The 14,446-nt window shown below is 33.0% G+C and overlaps 1 protein-coding gene across 5 annotated transcripts in view; it reads left to right on the forward strand.

Annotated features, from left to right (window-relative positions):
- RGS17 (regulator of G protein signaling 17) overlaps positions 1 to 10,009 on the forward strand; it is a 104,878-nt gene extending 94,869 nt beyond the window's left edge. For 3 of the 5 annotated variants that reach the window (XM_023633088.2, XM_070256541.1, XM_070256544.1), the window contains one exon: positions 7,056 to 8,199. In XM_023633088.2, the coding sequence (XP_023488856.1) occupies positions 7,056 to 7,244 (189 nt within the window). In that variant the 3' untranslated portion in view covers positions 7,245 to 8,199. Of the gene's footprint in view, positions 1 to 7,055 lie in introns of all 5 variants that reach the window. The other 2 variants (XM_023633085.2, XM_070256542.1) reach the window with 1 other exon arrangement.
- The last annotated feature ends 4,437 nt before the right edge of the window (positions 10,010 to 14,446 follow it).

Below are 14,446 nucleotides of genomic sequence, written 5' to 3' on the forward strand. Positions count from 1 at the left end.
TTTTTTTATTTCCTGAATTAACATAGAAAAAGTATTCATAGAAACAAGGTGGGGAGAATTTTTTCCGTAGCCTCAATACATTTATTACTGACGCCACTTTGTATTTCTAACTCCATTATAATTCTTCATCCTAAAAATACATTCTTCAGGTTTCTGGTCTATCTAGAACCTCAGCATCTAACCAGTTCTTCTTGGATTTTATTAGCGTATTAATTTCATTCTCATCTTTATTCTAATATTGCCTTATATGGCAAATATATCAAATGATCCAAATATGCCCAAAGGTGTTCTTATCTTGCCAGTAATTACACATAATTACAGTCTTTGAGGAGGTTATTTAGCCCATTTCTCTCCTCAAAATATAATATGTATCATCTTAAAGTGATAATTGTCTAGATTAGCTAGTCCATTCCTTTGTACTATCTATGTATCATCTTAAAATGAGGACTGTTCAATTTTTAAATAATGTTAGTAGAAAAAGTATTTTCCATGCTAAGTACACATAGATCCTTTAATTTACAGTCTTCATTTTCTAATTTTTAGTTTTTATGGGAAACAGTTTCCCATTGTCCTCACAGCTCCTGATTTTCAGGTGTCACTGATTGATGGAGCTTTGTAAAATAATTTTCACAAAACTACTTTCTTTGGGCCATAGTTTAGAGCTATTACAGTTATTGATTGTTGAAATATAGACTATTGGATTTTCATTCTTTTTGTGAAAGTAACAGAGTTTTATTTTAGCTTAATTTCTTTGCTTTGAACATGAGTTTCACCAAAAAGTCATTAAAATATTATTTTCTGATCAATAACACAACCTTTCTGAAATTCAGTAGACTAATATTTAGTGTAATAACCATATGTATTCCTGCCTTATTTTTCCTAATATCTACATTTGAGCCATTATCCACACTTTAATGTTCTCAAAATACTACAGAGAGAGAAAAACAGAGACAGAGGTGAAATTCAAATTTTTATCATTTTGCTACTTGTGTGCGACTTGTGAATAGCTCTTGACATAGAATCTAATTATTGGGCTGTATGAAGTGCCTTTGGTCAGCCAACGGATTGTTCTCCTGTCAATATAGTAACTATATTTGATTATTATTTAGCAGCAAAAACAAATAAACCAAAAGTAGGCATTTGCAATTATAAAAGATAATTGTTAACAGTTATATTTTAAGCCATGGTATAGATATATTTACTCTTGAACCATTTCAAATGACTTGACTGTCTAATACATTCACATTATGGCATGTACTTTCCCCTTTCCAAAGTATATCTCACTGAACTTTCTATGCAAAAACTTGTCATTTCCTAATCAGCCACACTACGTTACTAACTGTCCGATGATCCTGAGTTATCACCCTTCAAATTTTGCTTTCCAACACTGAGAGGACACATGTCACATCAGGAGAGCCCTGACTCTATAGTAGTAAGATCACTGAACGAAGATTCAGGTGCACCGGATTCTAGTCCTGGCTCTGCTTCAACCTTATTGTGTGGCCTGGGACAAATTAGTTCACTTCTCTGGGCCTCAGTATTCAAATGATTTGCTTACAAAAATAAAAATGAAAAGGGGCACAGAGAATAGTAAACCAAATCCAGAACGGCAGCTGTAAGGCTGTTGTGCTTTGCCGTCATCTTCTCTGCCAAATGACATGGCTAGTCGGTCATGATCCTCCTTACTGCTGTACCCAGATTCAACCTCAGAATCTCTCTCAACACAAAGCAGCCACTACAAACCAATTCGAGTTGGTATCTATTTCCCATTTAGGGGGCTAGATAATCTGGCCTTTCTACCTCTGAAATTCTATAACTGTTTCTATGAAGAATATTTTTAAACAACGTGAACATTGGAGTAATTGATAAAATGGTAATGACTAAATAGCAAAAAATTGTTCAGCTTTTATTCTTGACCAGGACCTCATTTTTCTTTCATTTTACCTTAATTTGATTGAGGTATCATGTTCCTCTTTGTTAAAGGTAGAGAAAGTCTACATTCTTAAAGTTATTCTTATGTACATAACTTATCTCCTTCATGAAGCCAGTGTGCTGAAAATTACGTTGCATTGTTTGTTTCAAGAGCATGTTTTATGCATTTTTGATAATTTGAGCATTATGTTGTAAAATAGGTGTTTGCAATCAGAAGGCAATATAGCTTCCATTTGTTTGGATAGCATACACACGTTTCAAGAGGGGAAAGGGCCAAATTTTAAATTTGAAAAAATCTAAAAACAAATAAAAACACAGCGTTTCTTTCGAAAAAGTAAATTTTTTTTTTGTGATGTCCTCAAAGAGGAAACAAATGGAGGTAATAATAAGGAATCTAAGATGAATGGTAGCCTTGCTGCACATAGCAGATGCTGGTGGCAGCTTATATTTATTAAATATTGAAAAGACAAACCCAGCAAAATAAGTAACTTTAATAAAATGTCTCTTTAAAAGCTATTATCAACTATAAACAGCATTGAACTATTGAACGAAGAAATAATTATAAATCCTACAACAATGTAAGACTTCTATCTGAGTTAAAGAAAACTATGTGTGTTCAGTTACCTACATATCTCCTTACTGATGGCATTGTCCTTGACCAGAGCTGTAATTCAGCCCCGCTTTACCATCTGTATGATACTAAGTGACTCGCTTCAGTGCTTTATGGCCTCAGCTTCCTCGCTTTGTAGAATGACGGCATGGAAAAAACTCTAAAACCCACTAAATCTATGACTTTTGGGCTCTGCCGCATGGTGATTTTCACAGTAGTGGGAATTGTTTGCTTCTTCTGGTTTCATTCTGAATTTCCAGTTGCTATCTGGGAGAAAAAGCAATAAATCTATTTAAGCACCAGAATTATCTAAAAATAATGCATATGTGATAGATATGTGGGTTCTGTGCGTGCATGTATTTGCCTCTTCAAGCAAAATTACATCAATTTAGCACTTTCAATGTTAAATTAGTTTTTCTAAATAGAGTTCATTCAACTGTTTTCCTAGATTCACTTCTTTGTGCATGCCTATTATCATTCAAAAAATATTTATTGAGTATTTCCTAGGTACATGGCTAGATGTTGGGGATATGATGGTGAACAAGAAAAACATTGGCCTATCCCTTACAGAGCTTACATTTTAGGAAGACAGACAAATCATGTCAAAAACAAATAACTAAAAATTGTGATACACATTACAATGGGGGTGGAGGTCAAATGATGTAGTTTAGAGTAGAGGTAGTTAGGTAAGGTCACTCTGAGAAGATAAAGTTCAAGTTGATACAAAATCTAAAGACACTGGTTTTAATCAAAAAGGTGTCATCATATGTATGATCAATTATTATTATTACTATGATTACTTTACATTGGGCTTAAACTTTGTTGTTGGCAAAATTTTCTTATATTATTATTACAATATGAATCTCACGGCAATCCTTTAGCCCCTAGGACAAATGGCACCATTTTACAGCAAACAAAACTGATTCTCAAAGAGTTAAACTGACTGTTCAAGGTCATTAGAATTAGATCTGATAGAGAAAGAATACAAGCCCAACGTCTTTTGATTCCAAATGTGGTACTCTTTCCACTACAATATGCTGATTAGTTGTTTCATTGCCTAGTATTTTCTTCATGACACTGCTATAGATTTCTATGAACCGAACTTTAGATGTTGAGACAAAATGAGAAATAGCAATCTTAGCCACATGCCTGAATTCTCTCTCAGACAAGCAAGGTAAACTTCCCCATCACTTAGCCCCTACCAAGAATGTGATTACTCCACTCTATCCTACCAATGATCTTTGCTCTAAGAAATATATTCCAACAATCAGTCTTATTTGCAACTTATAATTATTTTCAATAGAAATAATCAACACGAAATAATACAACTAAAAGTGCACATGGTAAAAATTTATTAAAACTGATAAGAGAATCAGATATTCTTTAGATCTATAAAATTTAACATGAGAAAACCAATTTAGTTAAAATTAAAAAGAACCTCTCCAGTGGCAGAAGGTATAATTGGTAAAATTTAATATGGACTTATAAAGGAAAAAGAAAAAATTAATCAGAATTTTACTTAGAAAAGAATCCTCATTAAAGCAACTTCAGTAAAATTAAAAATAAAATGGGAGAAAAAAACTTAATCATGATATGTAAAAGCTTGTTCAAGGAATTCACTTAAGGGAGGGGGTAGATGAGGGAAAAAGACTTTCAGCAGAAATCTATCGTTTGCAGTATCCTTCTGCCAGAAATGTCCACAGAGTTAAAATTTCCATTGCCTCTTGACGGCTAGAACAGAAAGGCAGGGTCCAAATTTAGTGTGTTCCTTTTCGGCAGTGTTCACCTATCTTAATGTTCTCCTCCACTGGATAGGAAATCTAGTAAGATTAAGCATGGTATATAACTCAGTTTAACCCAGGTTTTCCCAAGCCACACTAGCAAGATTTCTGTCTCCATGCTCCCCACTTTACCTCCACGCTCTTCTTGAACCTTTAGCTCCCATTACATCTTCCTCCCAACTAGTTCATGGAGTTGCCAGGGAATAGTTTTATGTTTGCAAGCCATTTTGCTTTTCTTCTTCCCTGTCTCCTACTCCCTGTGGGAATGAATGCTTCCAAGTTCACTGAGGCCTATCACAAAGTCACATATGCCTTTTTAAAGCTTCAGTCTCGACCTCTCAACACTGACAATGTTTCCAGCGCTCCTAAAACTGCCAGTTAAAGGCCACCAAATCTATTAGTCCTGTCTTGTCCCCTGTCTCTCAGTATTTTTTTTTCAACTCTTATTGCTGCACTGCCTCCCTCCCTTTCCCCCACCTAGATGTGAGTACATTGCCCAAGGATAGCTCTTGTCTTGTGCTACTCAACTTTCTCTTCCCTTAGGATGAGTTCTTTACAGGAAACTCCTCAGTCCCTCATGCATTGGACCCCAGATCAGATGGCCTTATGAGCCATCCAGTTGTGCCTGAATCCCAGGGTGACTCTTGCTCAGGCCCATGCTGGGATCCACCCCCACTAACTTGTATTATAGATGTTCCACAATCTGAAGCACAAAGATGCCACAAGATGAAACAATAGATTGTTATATCCATGGGGTTTATCCTTGTTCTTTGATCTCTCTACACTCCTTTTGACTGACCGACAGCCTTTTCAAACAAACAACCAGATACTAAGGTAAATATTTTATTTTTTAAATGGAAATAGCAAATTCGTTTTGTTACAGATTACTAAATGTTGAACGGTACTACTTTCTTTACTAGTAGATATTTCACTACTGTTTTTAATTTGCAAAAAAAAAAATTTAAGTTATGCAATGAGCACTCAAGACATTTAATGTCAAGTTATTTATTTCTCTGTCTTGAGATAACTAATATGATTCCAGCTACTGTTATATTTAATTATGCTATTATATAAGAAATAATTGACGTTCCTTATCACTAATCTAGCATTTCCTTCTCCATTGAAACAAAAAGTTCTCAAGTTTGAAAGTAAGAGCACTATTTACAAAAACAGTGGAATGTTTGGTAAGACTTCATCTTACCACAGCACCACATTTCAGAATAAATAAGATCAATCAGTTTAAACTCCAGTCTCAACATTTTCCTGTTGAGAAGAAACACAAACAGTATTTTTAAATAAAAAGCTTAGAAAAAAATTCTGTACTTTTTATTACTTTGCACTTGCTGATGACCTCATATAGCAATAACGCTGAGAATAAAACCTAAATGATCAATTTCCAAAACATCTTTATATATATGTATATGTAAGTTGGTCTAGCTAAACCACAGAGAGTTAGTCTCAATCACCATTTCCTGACAAATCCTCCCATAGCAACCATTACTGAGGCATATCAATCAACCCAATTCCACGTGGTCCATCAGGCTCAGGAACCTGGGGACACCAGATGGAATGTGAGTGGCTTCAGTCATTGAGACCGTTTCAGACTCCAGGCCTGGTCCAAACAGTGAGTGGGAAAAGAAGCCAGAACCAGAAAGGATTTTGCAAAATTTCTTATGACAGAAACATTTAGATATAAATATGAAAGGTTTGTGTAGACTTGAGTACATCATGAAACAGAAAATCATGGATCACAATGCCCTAGTCCTTGTTCAACAGTGAGGACTGAGGAAACCAATCAGGATTCAGTAACGCTTTGCCTCTTAGAGGGTTTTGCTAACATGTCATTTCAGGGCAGAGCTTAGTTCCGTCCCCCAAGCATGCCTTTATTGATATTTATTGATATTATTTATTCACTTCCCCTTCCAACATGTCCTACCAGTTCCAACAGGATTAACATTTAGTGAGGAAAAAAATAACTGAATCACTGGCAGAATTTAATTTCTTTACACTTCTCAGATAACACTGTATTGATTACTTTAATGGGTATTCCGAATCCCTACTTACATTTCTCCTTTCAAAGCCCCACTTCAAGCAGTTGTTCTGCTCAATCTTTAGTACCAAGATCCTGGGATGTATTCCTATAGAAGGACCATATATTTTCCTATGTCTTGCCAGGTAGACGTCAGACATCAAGAAAGCCCACTGTGCTTCTGCTCTAGAGGCCCTTCCACAATCCCGGTTTCCTACAGTAGGACTTGTCGGGATATGAAACTATCAGGAATCAACATTTGATACACATGTTAATTTTTGCCAGACAACTCCTCTGTGCTAGATTTTTACCTTGTTCCATCAAGAGAATCACCTCAGCAGTCACATAATAGGAGGAGGTAAATTTGTATTCTGGCTAGAGAATTCTCTGATGTCTCAACAATGAATGGAAATTGTCAAAAACTCCTGAGTGAATGCATAGAAAAGATAAATCCAAGTAACCCCACATATCTGTGAACTAAATTTCTGGTTTAAAAGACTAGTTGTTTTTGTTTGTTTGTTTAATTCAACTTTGAAGGAGAAAAATATGCAAGGTTATGTAGTCTTTGAAAAGATAACCTCAAGACTTTAGGTAGTTGGATTTACTTTTTGAGGTTTCTCTGAAATGTCACAAACCTATAGTTACTTAATTGAGATCTTTTGAAAAAATATTATTTAATGTATATGCTCTTATTTCTTTTTAGGTCAGTCTCGATTCTCGAGTTAGAGAGGTGATCAATAGAAATCTGTTGGATCCTAATCCTCACATGTATGAAGATGCCCAACTTCAGATATATACCTTAATGCACAGAGATTCTTTCCCAAGGTTTTTGAACTCTCAAATTTATAAGTCATTTGTTGAAAGTACTGCCAGCTCTACTTCTGAATCTTAATTTTCATTAAAACGAAAAATCATTTTGGAGGGCTGGGATGGGAAATGAAAGTAGTTAAATAACACCGCAAACTGAGTTCCTGGAGAACTACAGTTTAGCATTCCTCAGGCTACTGTGAAAATACAACCATATGGTCTTTGTCTCCATTTTTATCAAGGTTATCCATGGTTAAGTTTGGAGAAAATACCACATAAAACAATGAATTGCCAAATCGTTTGATTCAACACTCATTCTACTTGCAAGCGAACTGTATCTGTAGTCCTGTGAATGGTCTCCTAGTGTCTCTCCAGAGACTGCATGTGCAAAGTAAAAGTGCTTCATTCGCCACATAATTGTTGTAATATTTAATCCAATGGCATAACTTATATCTGTATTTAACGACTTTTGTGCAATATGGTCTTATAGAAATAATTGCCAAAAAATTGGCTGTGGTTTGCATTTTTAAATATAATCTAAGACAGAAAAAGCCAATTTTTACATTGTCACAATGGTATTCAACATGCTATATACTGTGTTTAGTACACTAATTTCGAAGCCAATATTTCTGTACCTGAAAAAAGAGCTATTTATCTCTGTTTGTTGGAAAATCCTAATGGGGATTCCTCTGGTTGTTCACTGCCAAAACTGTGGCATTTTCATTACAGAAAAGTTTGCTATGTAAAAAAATAAGAAGAAGAAAAGAGAAAAAAAAGCACAAAACAATTTGAAGATATTCTATCTCAATGACAAATCAAAGAGTGATATTGTTTTTAATTGTAATAGAAGAAAATGAATCTATGTATATATCACATGTCCAATACTGTAATTAATTTATTAAAGACTGGCTCTCCAGTTCTAAAATGGTTGTGTAAAGTATGTACTTTAGCGAGAAAAAAATAATAAGTTTGATAACTTAGTTTTGGAATATAAAGAAAGGATTTAATAAAGGAATGCCTACATGTAGCATCATAAAACATTTTGATGAACAGCATCTGTCCTGCGGCATATTTTCCTTGTATGTGAAATCCAATGAAAAGCTAAGTTTTTAACCAAGAAAAGTTTTATAAGGGTTATGAAGAAGATAATTCTCTACTTCAGACCTTAACTGTTTTCACATAGTATCTTAAGAATGATTTTATTTTAAAAATGTTGAAACCAAACAATTAATTCTCATCCATAATTGAAAGGCAGTACAGTGCTCAAATCTTCTAGCTGCCATATTATTTTTTATAAGTACCACTAAATCTTTAAGACAAAATGCTTGCCAGACATCGGCATGTATTTTTGACATTCAAGAAAACAGTATCCTATTGTGCGCACACGCACACACACACACACACACACAAAAGTCAGTGTCATATTTATATCAAGGTGTTACATTTGAATATTAATATCCCCTGGAGGCTATTTTTTTAATCTTAAACTTAATAAATATAATATTGAGTAATCTAAAATGAAAGTTTTAAAAATATTTATATCCACTGAGAATACTGGCCTTATATTAAGGATGATATTAAAATTATAGGTTTTCTTTGTCATTTTTTAACTACCTCTCATTTTTTTAATTTATTAAACATTTTAAAAAATTGGGGGGTTTTCTTTTTAAATTTTATTTTACTTGAAAAGTTGGCATTGTTTCTTTTTCCATAAACTTAAAACATTTCAAGAATTGTTTTTTTAAGTGAATTTGGTTTTCTAATTTATATAGAATTCAGGAGACATGATTAAAAGGGCTATTATCTATTCCCTATGCAAATATTTTAACTGTTTCAGTGTTTGACAAAATGGGATTTTAAAAAACAGTTTGCAGAGTAGAAAACAAAATGTTCTGTTTACACTGGCGTCGCTGACTATCCTACCGTATTCAGCACTTTTAAATACATTATTTATGAAAATGTAGTTAAAATGCAAAATAGAGAATATTTATAATCATTTCTTTTAACAAATGCCTGTTTTTGTCTGAAAGTGTTAGTGTGTTAAGACTTACTTTATCGTTGTCAATTAGATATTTACTATTTGAACAATAGTTTTCAGTAATATGTTGAAAAAAGATAGCTATGAAGATGTTTACAAAAAAGTCGTATTTTTTCCTAGAGTGAAGAAAAAGATAAAAGAATCATTTCTTTTGTGAAATTCTATTGTTCCTGAATTATTTAATTTTTCTTGATTAGAATTGAGTTTATTATGCTACTATGATGTATAGACATATATGTTCTAATATCATACTTGTTGCTGTGTTTGAGGCACAATAAATTGGTGCACTTGACTAGAAAATATGTAATATACTATGATACACTGCATGCATCGATCTTTTTAAATGTAGACTTTATATTCTTGTTGTTACTATACATGATGGTGACCTGCTAGTCATAAGTTATCTTTATAAGATACTTTGGACTATTAGATAAATTGTCTGTTTGACAATACCTTTAATATTTACCAAATGTAAAAGATAAGGGCCCTTATAAAGAGTCCTAATCTCTAATCTGGGCATTTGTAGAGTACAGATTTTGAAGTTAGTATATCCTTTTGAAACCTGATTAGGAAGTTGTGTTGAGAATGATTCTAGAGCAGATTTACAATCAGATGTTGGTAAAAATACTGTGTGAGCATTTCTGTGCTAAATTCCAATTTTGGGGGGAGGGGAGGGTCTCTCATTTAACAAAATGTTTAAAGTTTCTAAGAGTTATGTCTGTATATTTGCAACTCTAGCAATTTTTAAAGTATGGTATAAGTCCTTCTGTTTTAATTACAGAGCTATAATAAACAAACGAAAAAGCCCTCAACTGGTGTCTATGCTACGATTCCAAGAGCACAATATTTTTTTTGGTAGAATTTGATTTCTCCTAGTGAGTAAATTCCTCCCTGGGGAAAAATTAGCACTTTAAAAGGTACACTTTGTGGTTTAGAGTGCCAAGATATCTTTGTATATCCTTAGAAACTAATGCACACAGAAAGAGGCAAATGCTCTTTCTGTTGTGCCTAACTTCAGATATGTCTATAATGAAAAGAAAAGTAGAGGATCTAGATTATATAAAAATATATATAAAGAAATTGGAGAGCCAGATTTCTTCAGCAATCGATCTTGTACATAGATCACACTAATAATGGATGGATGACACTTCTTCTTTACTCTGGATAATTGTTACTATGTTACCCAAGGGTAAATGTCCTGACAGTGTTGCGGGCAGCTCTATGCACAGTAGGTGCAGTGGCATATGAACAACAATAGCAAAACATAATTTTGATATCAACATTATGAACAGCAAAAATCAAGACCATAATGTGGTCCCTTTTTTTTTAAATTTTAAAATATGTACATAGGATGACCAGTTCTGATATTTGGTCATGGTGCATGGGGTGTTTATTAGTTTCCTTTAATGCTGCCTAGGTTCTTACAGAATGAAATGTGTATCATATATTTACCTGATAGTTCAGTTTGCAAAAGGACTATAGAAATAGGTAAATAATGTTTATTTGTTAGGGGCAAAAATACATTTTCACCCCATTAAGCTGATTTAAAATAATACCTGATTCTTAATTTTGAATTTATCTATTTTTTCTATACACTTTTAACTTATATTGAAAGAATGTCATATTGTAATTGTTACAAATTACATTTGCAAAAAATACAATATGTCAGATGCTTTGAGGAAGAAATATACAAGGAAGAAATTTAAAATACAATCAGAAAATAAGAAAATAAGAACTCTTTTGAAAGCCACCTAAAATTTCTTAGATCAAAAGGCCTATAGATAGACCCCTATCAAACATGAATTTTGAAAACTTTGTGCTAGATACATTGACATATTATTTTGAAACATGGTAAAGATATTTCAAAAAATTTTCTCGCATGTGTATTTCTACTGACAGTTTATGACCCTAATTTTCAAAGTATATTTTGCTAACACTTATATTTGTGTGCTCTTTTCAGTTCTTTTTAAATTTCTGACCAATATAAAATGTTTGTTCTCCTGAGAAACCAGTGTTCAATCTGTAAAAATTTTAATTATTCCTCATGTGCTACAACTGCAAATATTTATAAGACTGATACCAAAAACTTTCTTAGATCTTCCCTGAAACACTCTTAACAGTATCCTTGTAACACACAACAGCACAGAGATTGATAAGTATTTTTTCCCAATACTATGCTTTTATTACTAATTTGATTTCAAGTTACATTTCTGTCTGGTGTGACTTTGGACAAAACATTTATCCTCTCTGAGCCTGTTTCCCCATCTTCAGATGAGGAATATAATACTTAATTTACAGGATGACCATGGGAATTAAATATAAACATGGAAAGAGAAAAGTGTTACATATAACATTATTTTATCAAAGTTCTCCAGCTCAATAATTCCCATTTTTCAAGAATGTATGTATTAAATGCCATTTTAATGCACTTTTCCCCTATTTTTTAAACCATACTTTAAAAATCTTATTTAATTATTCATCCAAAAAAATACAACCAAACATTTTAGGATGTAGGACTACATAATATGTTATTGCTTTGTTCAATAATATGATTAAAAATCATTGTTTTCAGTTCACCAACATCACACTGAATCTACAATCAAGAAATATGTTTCTTTCAAGGACATATACACACACACATAGATAGATACATGTAGATCGTGTATGTGTGTGTATGTATAATATTGTAGATTTAAATCAAAGTTTAAATAAGAGATCATTTGAAAATTTTATTTCCGAAGGAAATAAAACATCATTCCTAAAGACAGGAAGAATATAAATATCAGCAATTTTCCAAATAAATACAGTCATGCATTGCTTAATGACAGGGATACCTTCTGAGAAATGTATCATTAGGCAATTTTGTCAATGTATGAACATCACAGAGTGTACTTACACAAACCGAGATGGTATAGCATACTACACACCTAGGAACCACCATCATATATGCGGTCCATTGTTGACTGAAATGTCATTATGTGGCTCATGACTATGTGGGAGGTAGAGCTAAAACTAAGTTATAAGAGATTGACCACTAGAAAACATTGATATTGGCATGGAATAAAAAGCACTCTTTTTAATGTTAGGGTGGTATAATTTTTAAAATAACTTTACTATTAAAATTAAAGGTGATTGTGTATTCACAAAATTTTTCATTAAACTTTTAATTTTAGAATAGTTTTAGATTTACAGAAAAATTGCAAAGATAGTACAGAGAGGTTCCCTATGCCCCACACCCGCGAGGCGTTTGTCACAGTTAATGGAGAGTACTGATGCGTTATTGAGTCTGCACCTTATTCAGATCCCCTCAGCTGTTACCTGTCCTTGTTCTGTTCCAGGATCCCATTCAAGATATCGCATCACATTTAGTCGTCCTCTCTCCTTAGGCTCCTCTTAGCTGTGACAGTTTCTCAAACTTTTCTTACTTTTGATGACCTTGACAGTACTGAGCAGTACTGGTCCGGTATTTTTTAAAATGTCTCTCAATTTGAATTTTTCTAATGTTTTTCCCATGATTAGACAGGTGTTATCAGTTTTTGGAAGGAAGACCACAGAAGTAAAGTGCCGTTCATATCACATGATAGCTAAGGTACATACCATCCCCATGACCTATCACTATTGAGGTTGACCTTGATTACCAGGCTGAGGTAGTTTGTTTGGTTTCTCTACTGTAAAGTAATTCATTTTTTAAAAGGTTACCTTGGAGGTAAATTTACTGGACATTTACACTGAGCTAAAAATATTCTGAACAGATTCCTCAGTACGGCTGTCACGTTCCATTAAATGACTGCTAACAAATACTATGAAGAAAATACAATGAACTAGAAAGTGAAATGGAAAAATAAAACTCAAAACAGTGTTAGCTTGAATATTCACTTAATGGAGGTGAAGGTGAATTTTTTCCTTTGAACTACCTGTATAATTACCTTAATCTACATCTCTTGGGTAGTAAAGATTTTAGCTGACCAACCGTCATAAGAGGTAATTTAAACTGATAATCATTTTGCTGAGTGCTTTTTCATATTGCTCTCCACTGAACAATGAACACTGAGTATTGAAATAAGGTAGAAGACTTGATTTTTTCCCCCTTCCTTTAACCTATTTGTCATAAATACAATGTTTCTTGTATATGATTTTAATATGTTTGCTAAATATTAAAAATAATTTCAATGTGTTTCATTCTGTAAAATTTATTATAGTGAATGTGTGTAATTTTTACTACCATGTTCATTGTACTTAACAATCTATATCCATATTTTGGACTCCACCAATATTTATTAGTGGACCATAAAGAAGTTTTGAATGCATGAACACTATTTAGAAGACACCTGCTTGGTTATTTTGAAATGCCAGAATAACTGTAGGTATTTATAAATTGGATAATACAGATTATTTTTCCTCCAATTTAAGTTGTTTTGGGTTTTTATTCCCCCTTCCTTGAATCTATTTATCATTTTACCTATGTACAATAGACTTCTTGAAAATGCTAGAATTTGAGCATGACAATTATGTAAGAAAAGTCAGAAGTCCTTTGAGTTTTCAAAGTAAATCAAACTAAAGCTGTTTTCATTTGACTATATTGTGGAAACCTATGGATATCATTGTAAAATGCACATACATTACACTGACTTTCTAAAAATGTTTTGAATTAATAAAGAATTCACCAATGTATCCTTAGACAAGTTACTGTTTCTTCATTGGTGTAACACTATAGGAGTAAAAGGTACATTTATTTAAATTGCTTATACATCTGAGGAAAAATAATTTCCAGCTAAATTCTTTACATTGTTCTATAAGGTTACTGCTTATAACATTTTTGCATCTTTTATAAATAATAAAGTATATTCTTGAAATGACTTGTTTTGAGAATTCAGCTGAGAGATTTATCATGTTGAGTTCAAATGACTCCACCATTTCTATGGTTAAAAAAAATTCAAAGTTCGCTTTAGACTTGGGAAGTAACTGTTCCTAACAGATTTAAATAACCTGATCAGTCCTGTTCTAGACTCGGATCAGAATTAAAGTAAAATGGGTTTTACCATTTTTACCACCATCTGAAAGCAGAACAATTTTATAATGTAGTGTGGCTTGAATGCACATTCAAACTGAAATGAAGAATTGAGGTAACCAATTGGAGCTTTTAAGGAGCAAAACCTATTGTTGCTTTATATTATTTGGAGTCATCTCATTCTTCCACTTCACTTTGTATTTGTATGTAGAACTAAGGAATGAATAGAAACAATGCAAAC

This window comes from Equus caballus, chromosome 31 (genome assembly GCF_041296265.1).
Source record: "Equus caballus isolate H_3958 breed thoroughbred chromosome 31, TB-T2T, whole genome shotgun sequence".
NCBI classification, from domain to species: domain Eukaryota; kingdom Metazoa; phylum Chordata; class Mammalia; order Perissodactyla; family Equidae; genus Equus; species Equus caballus.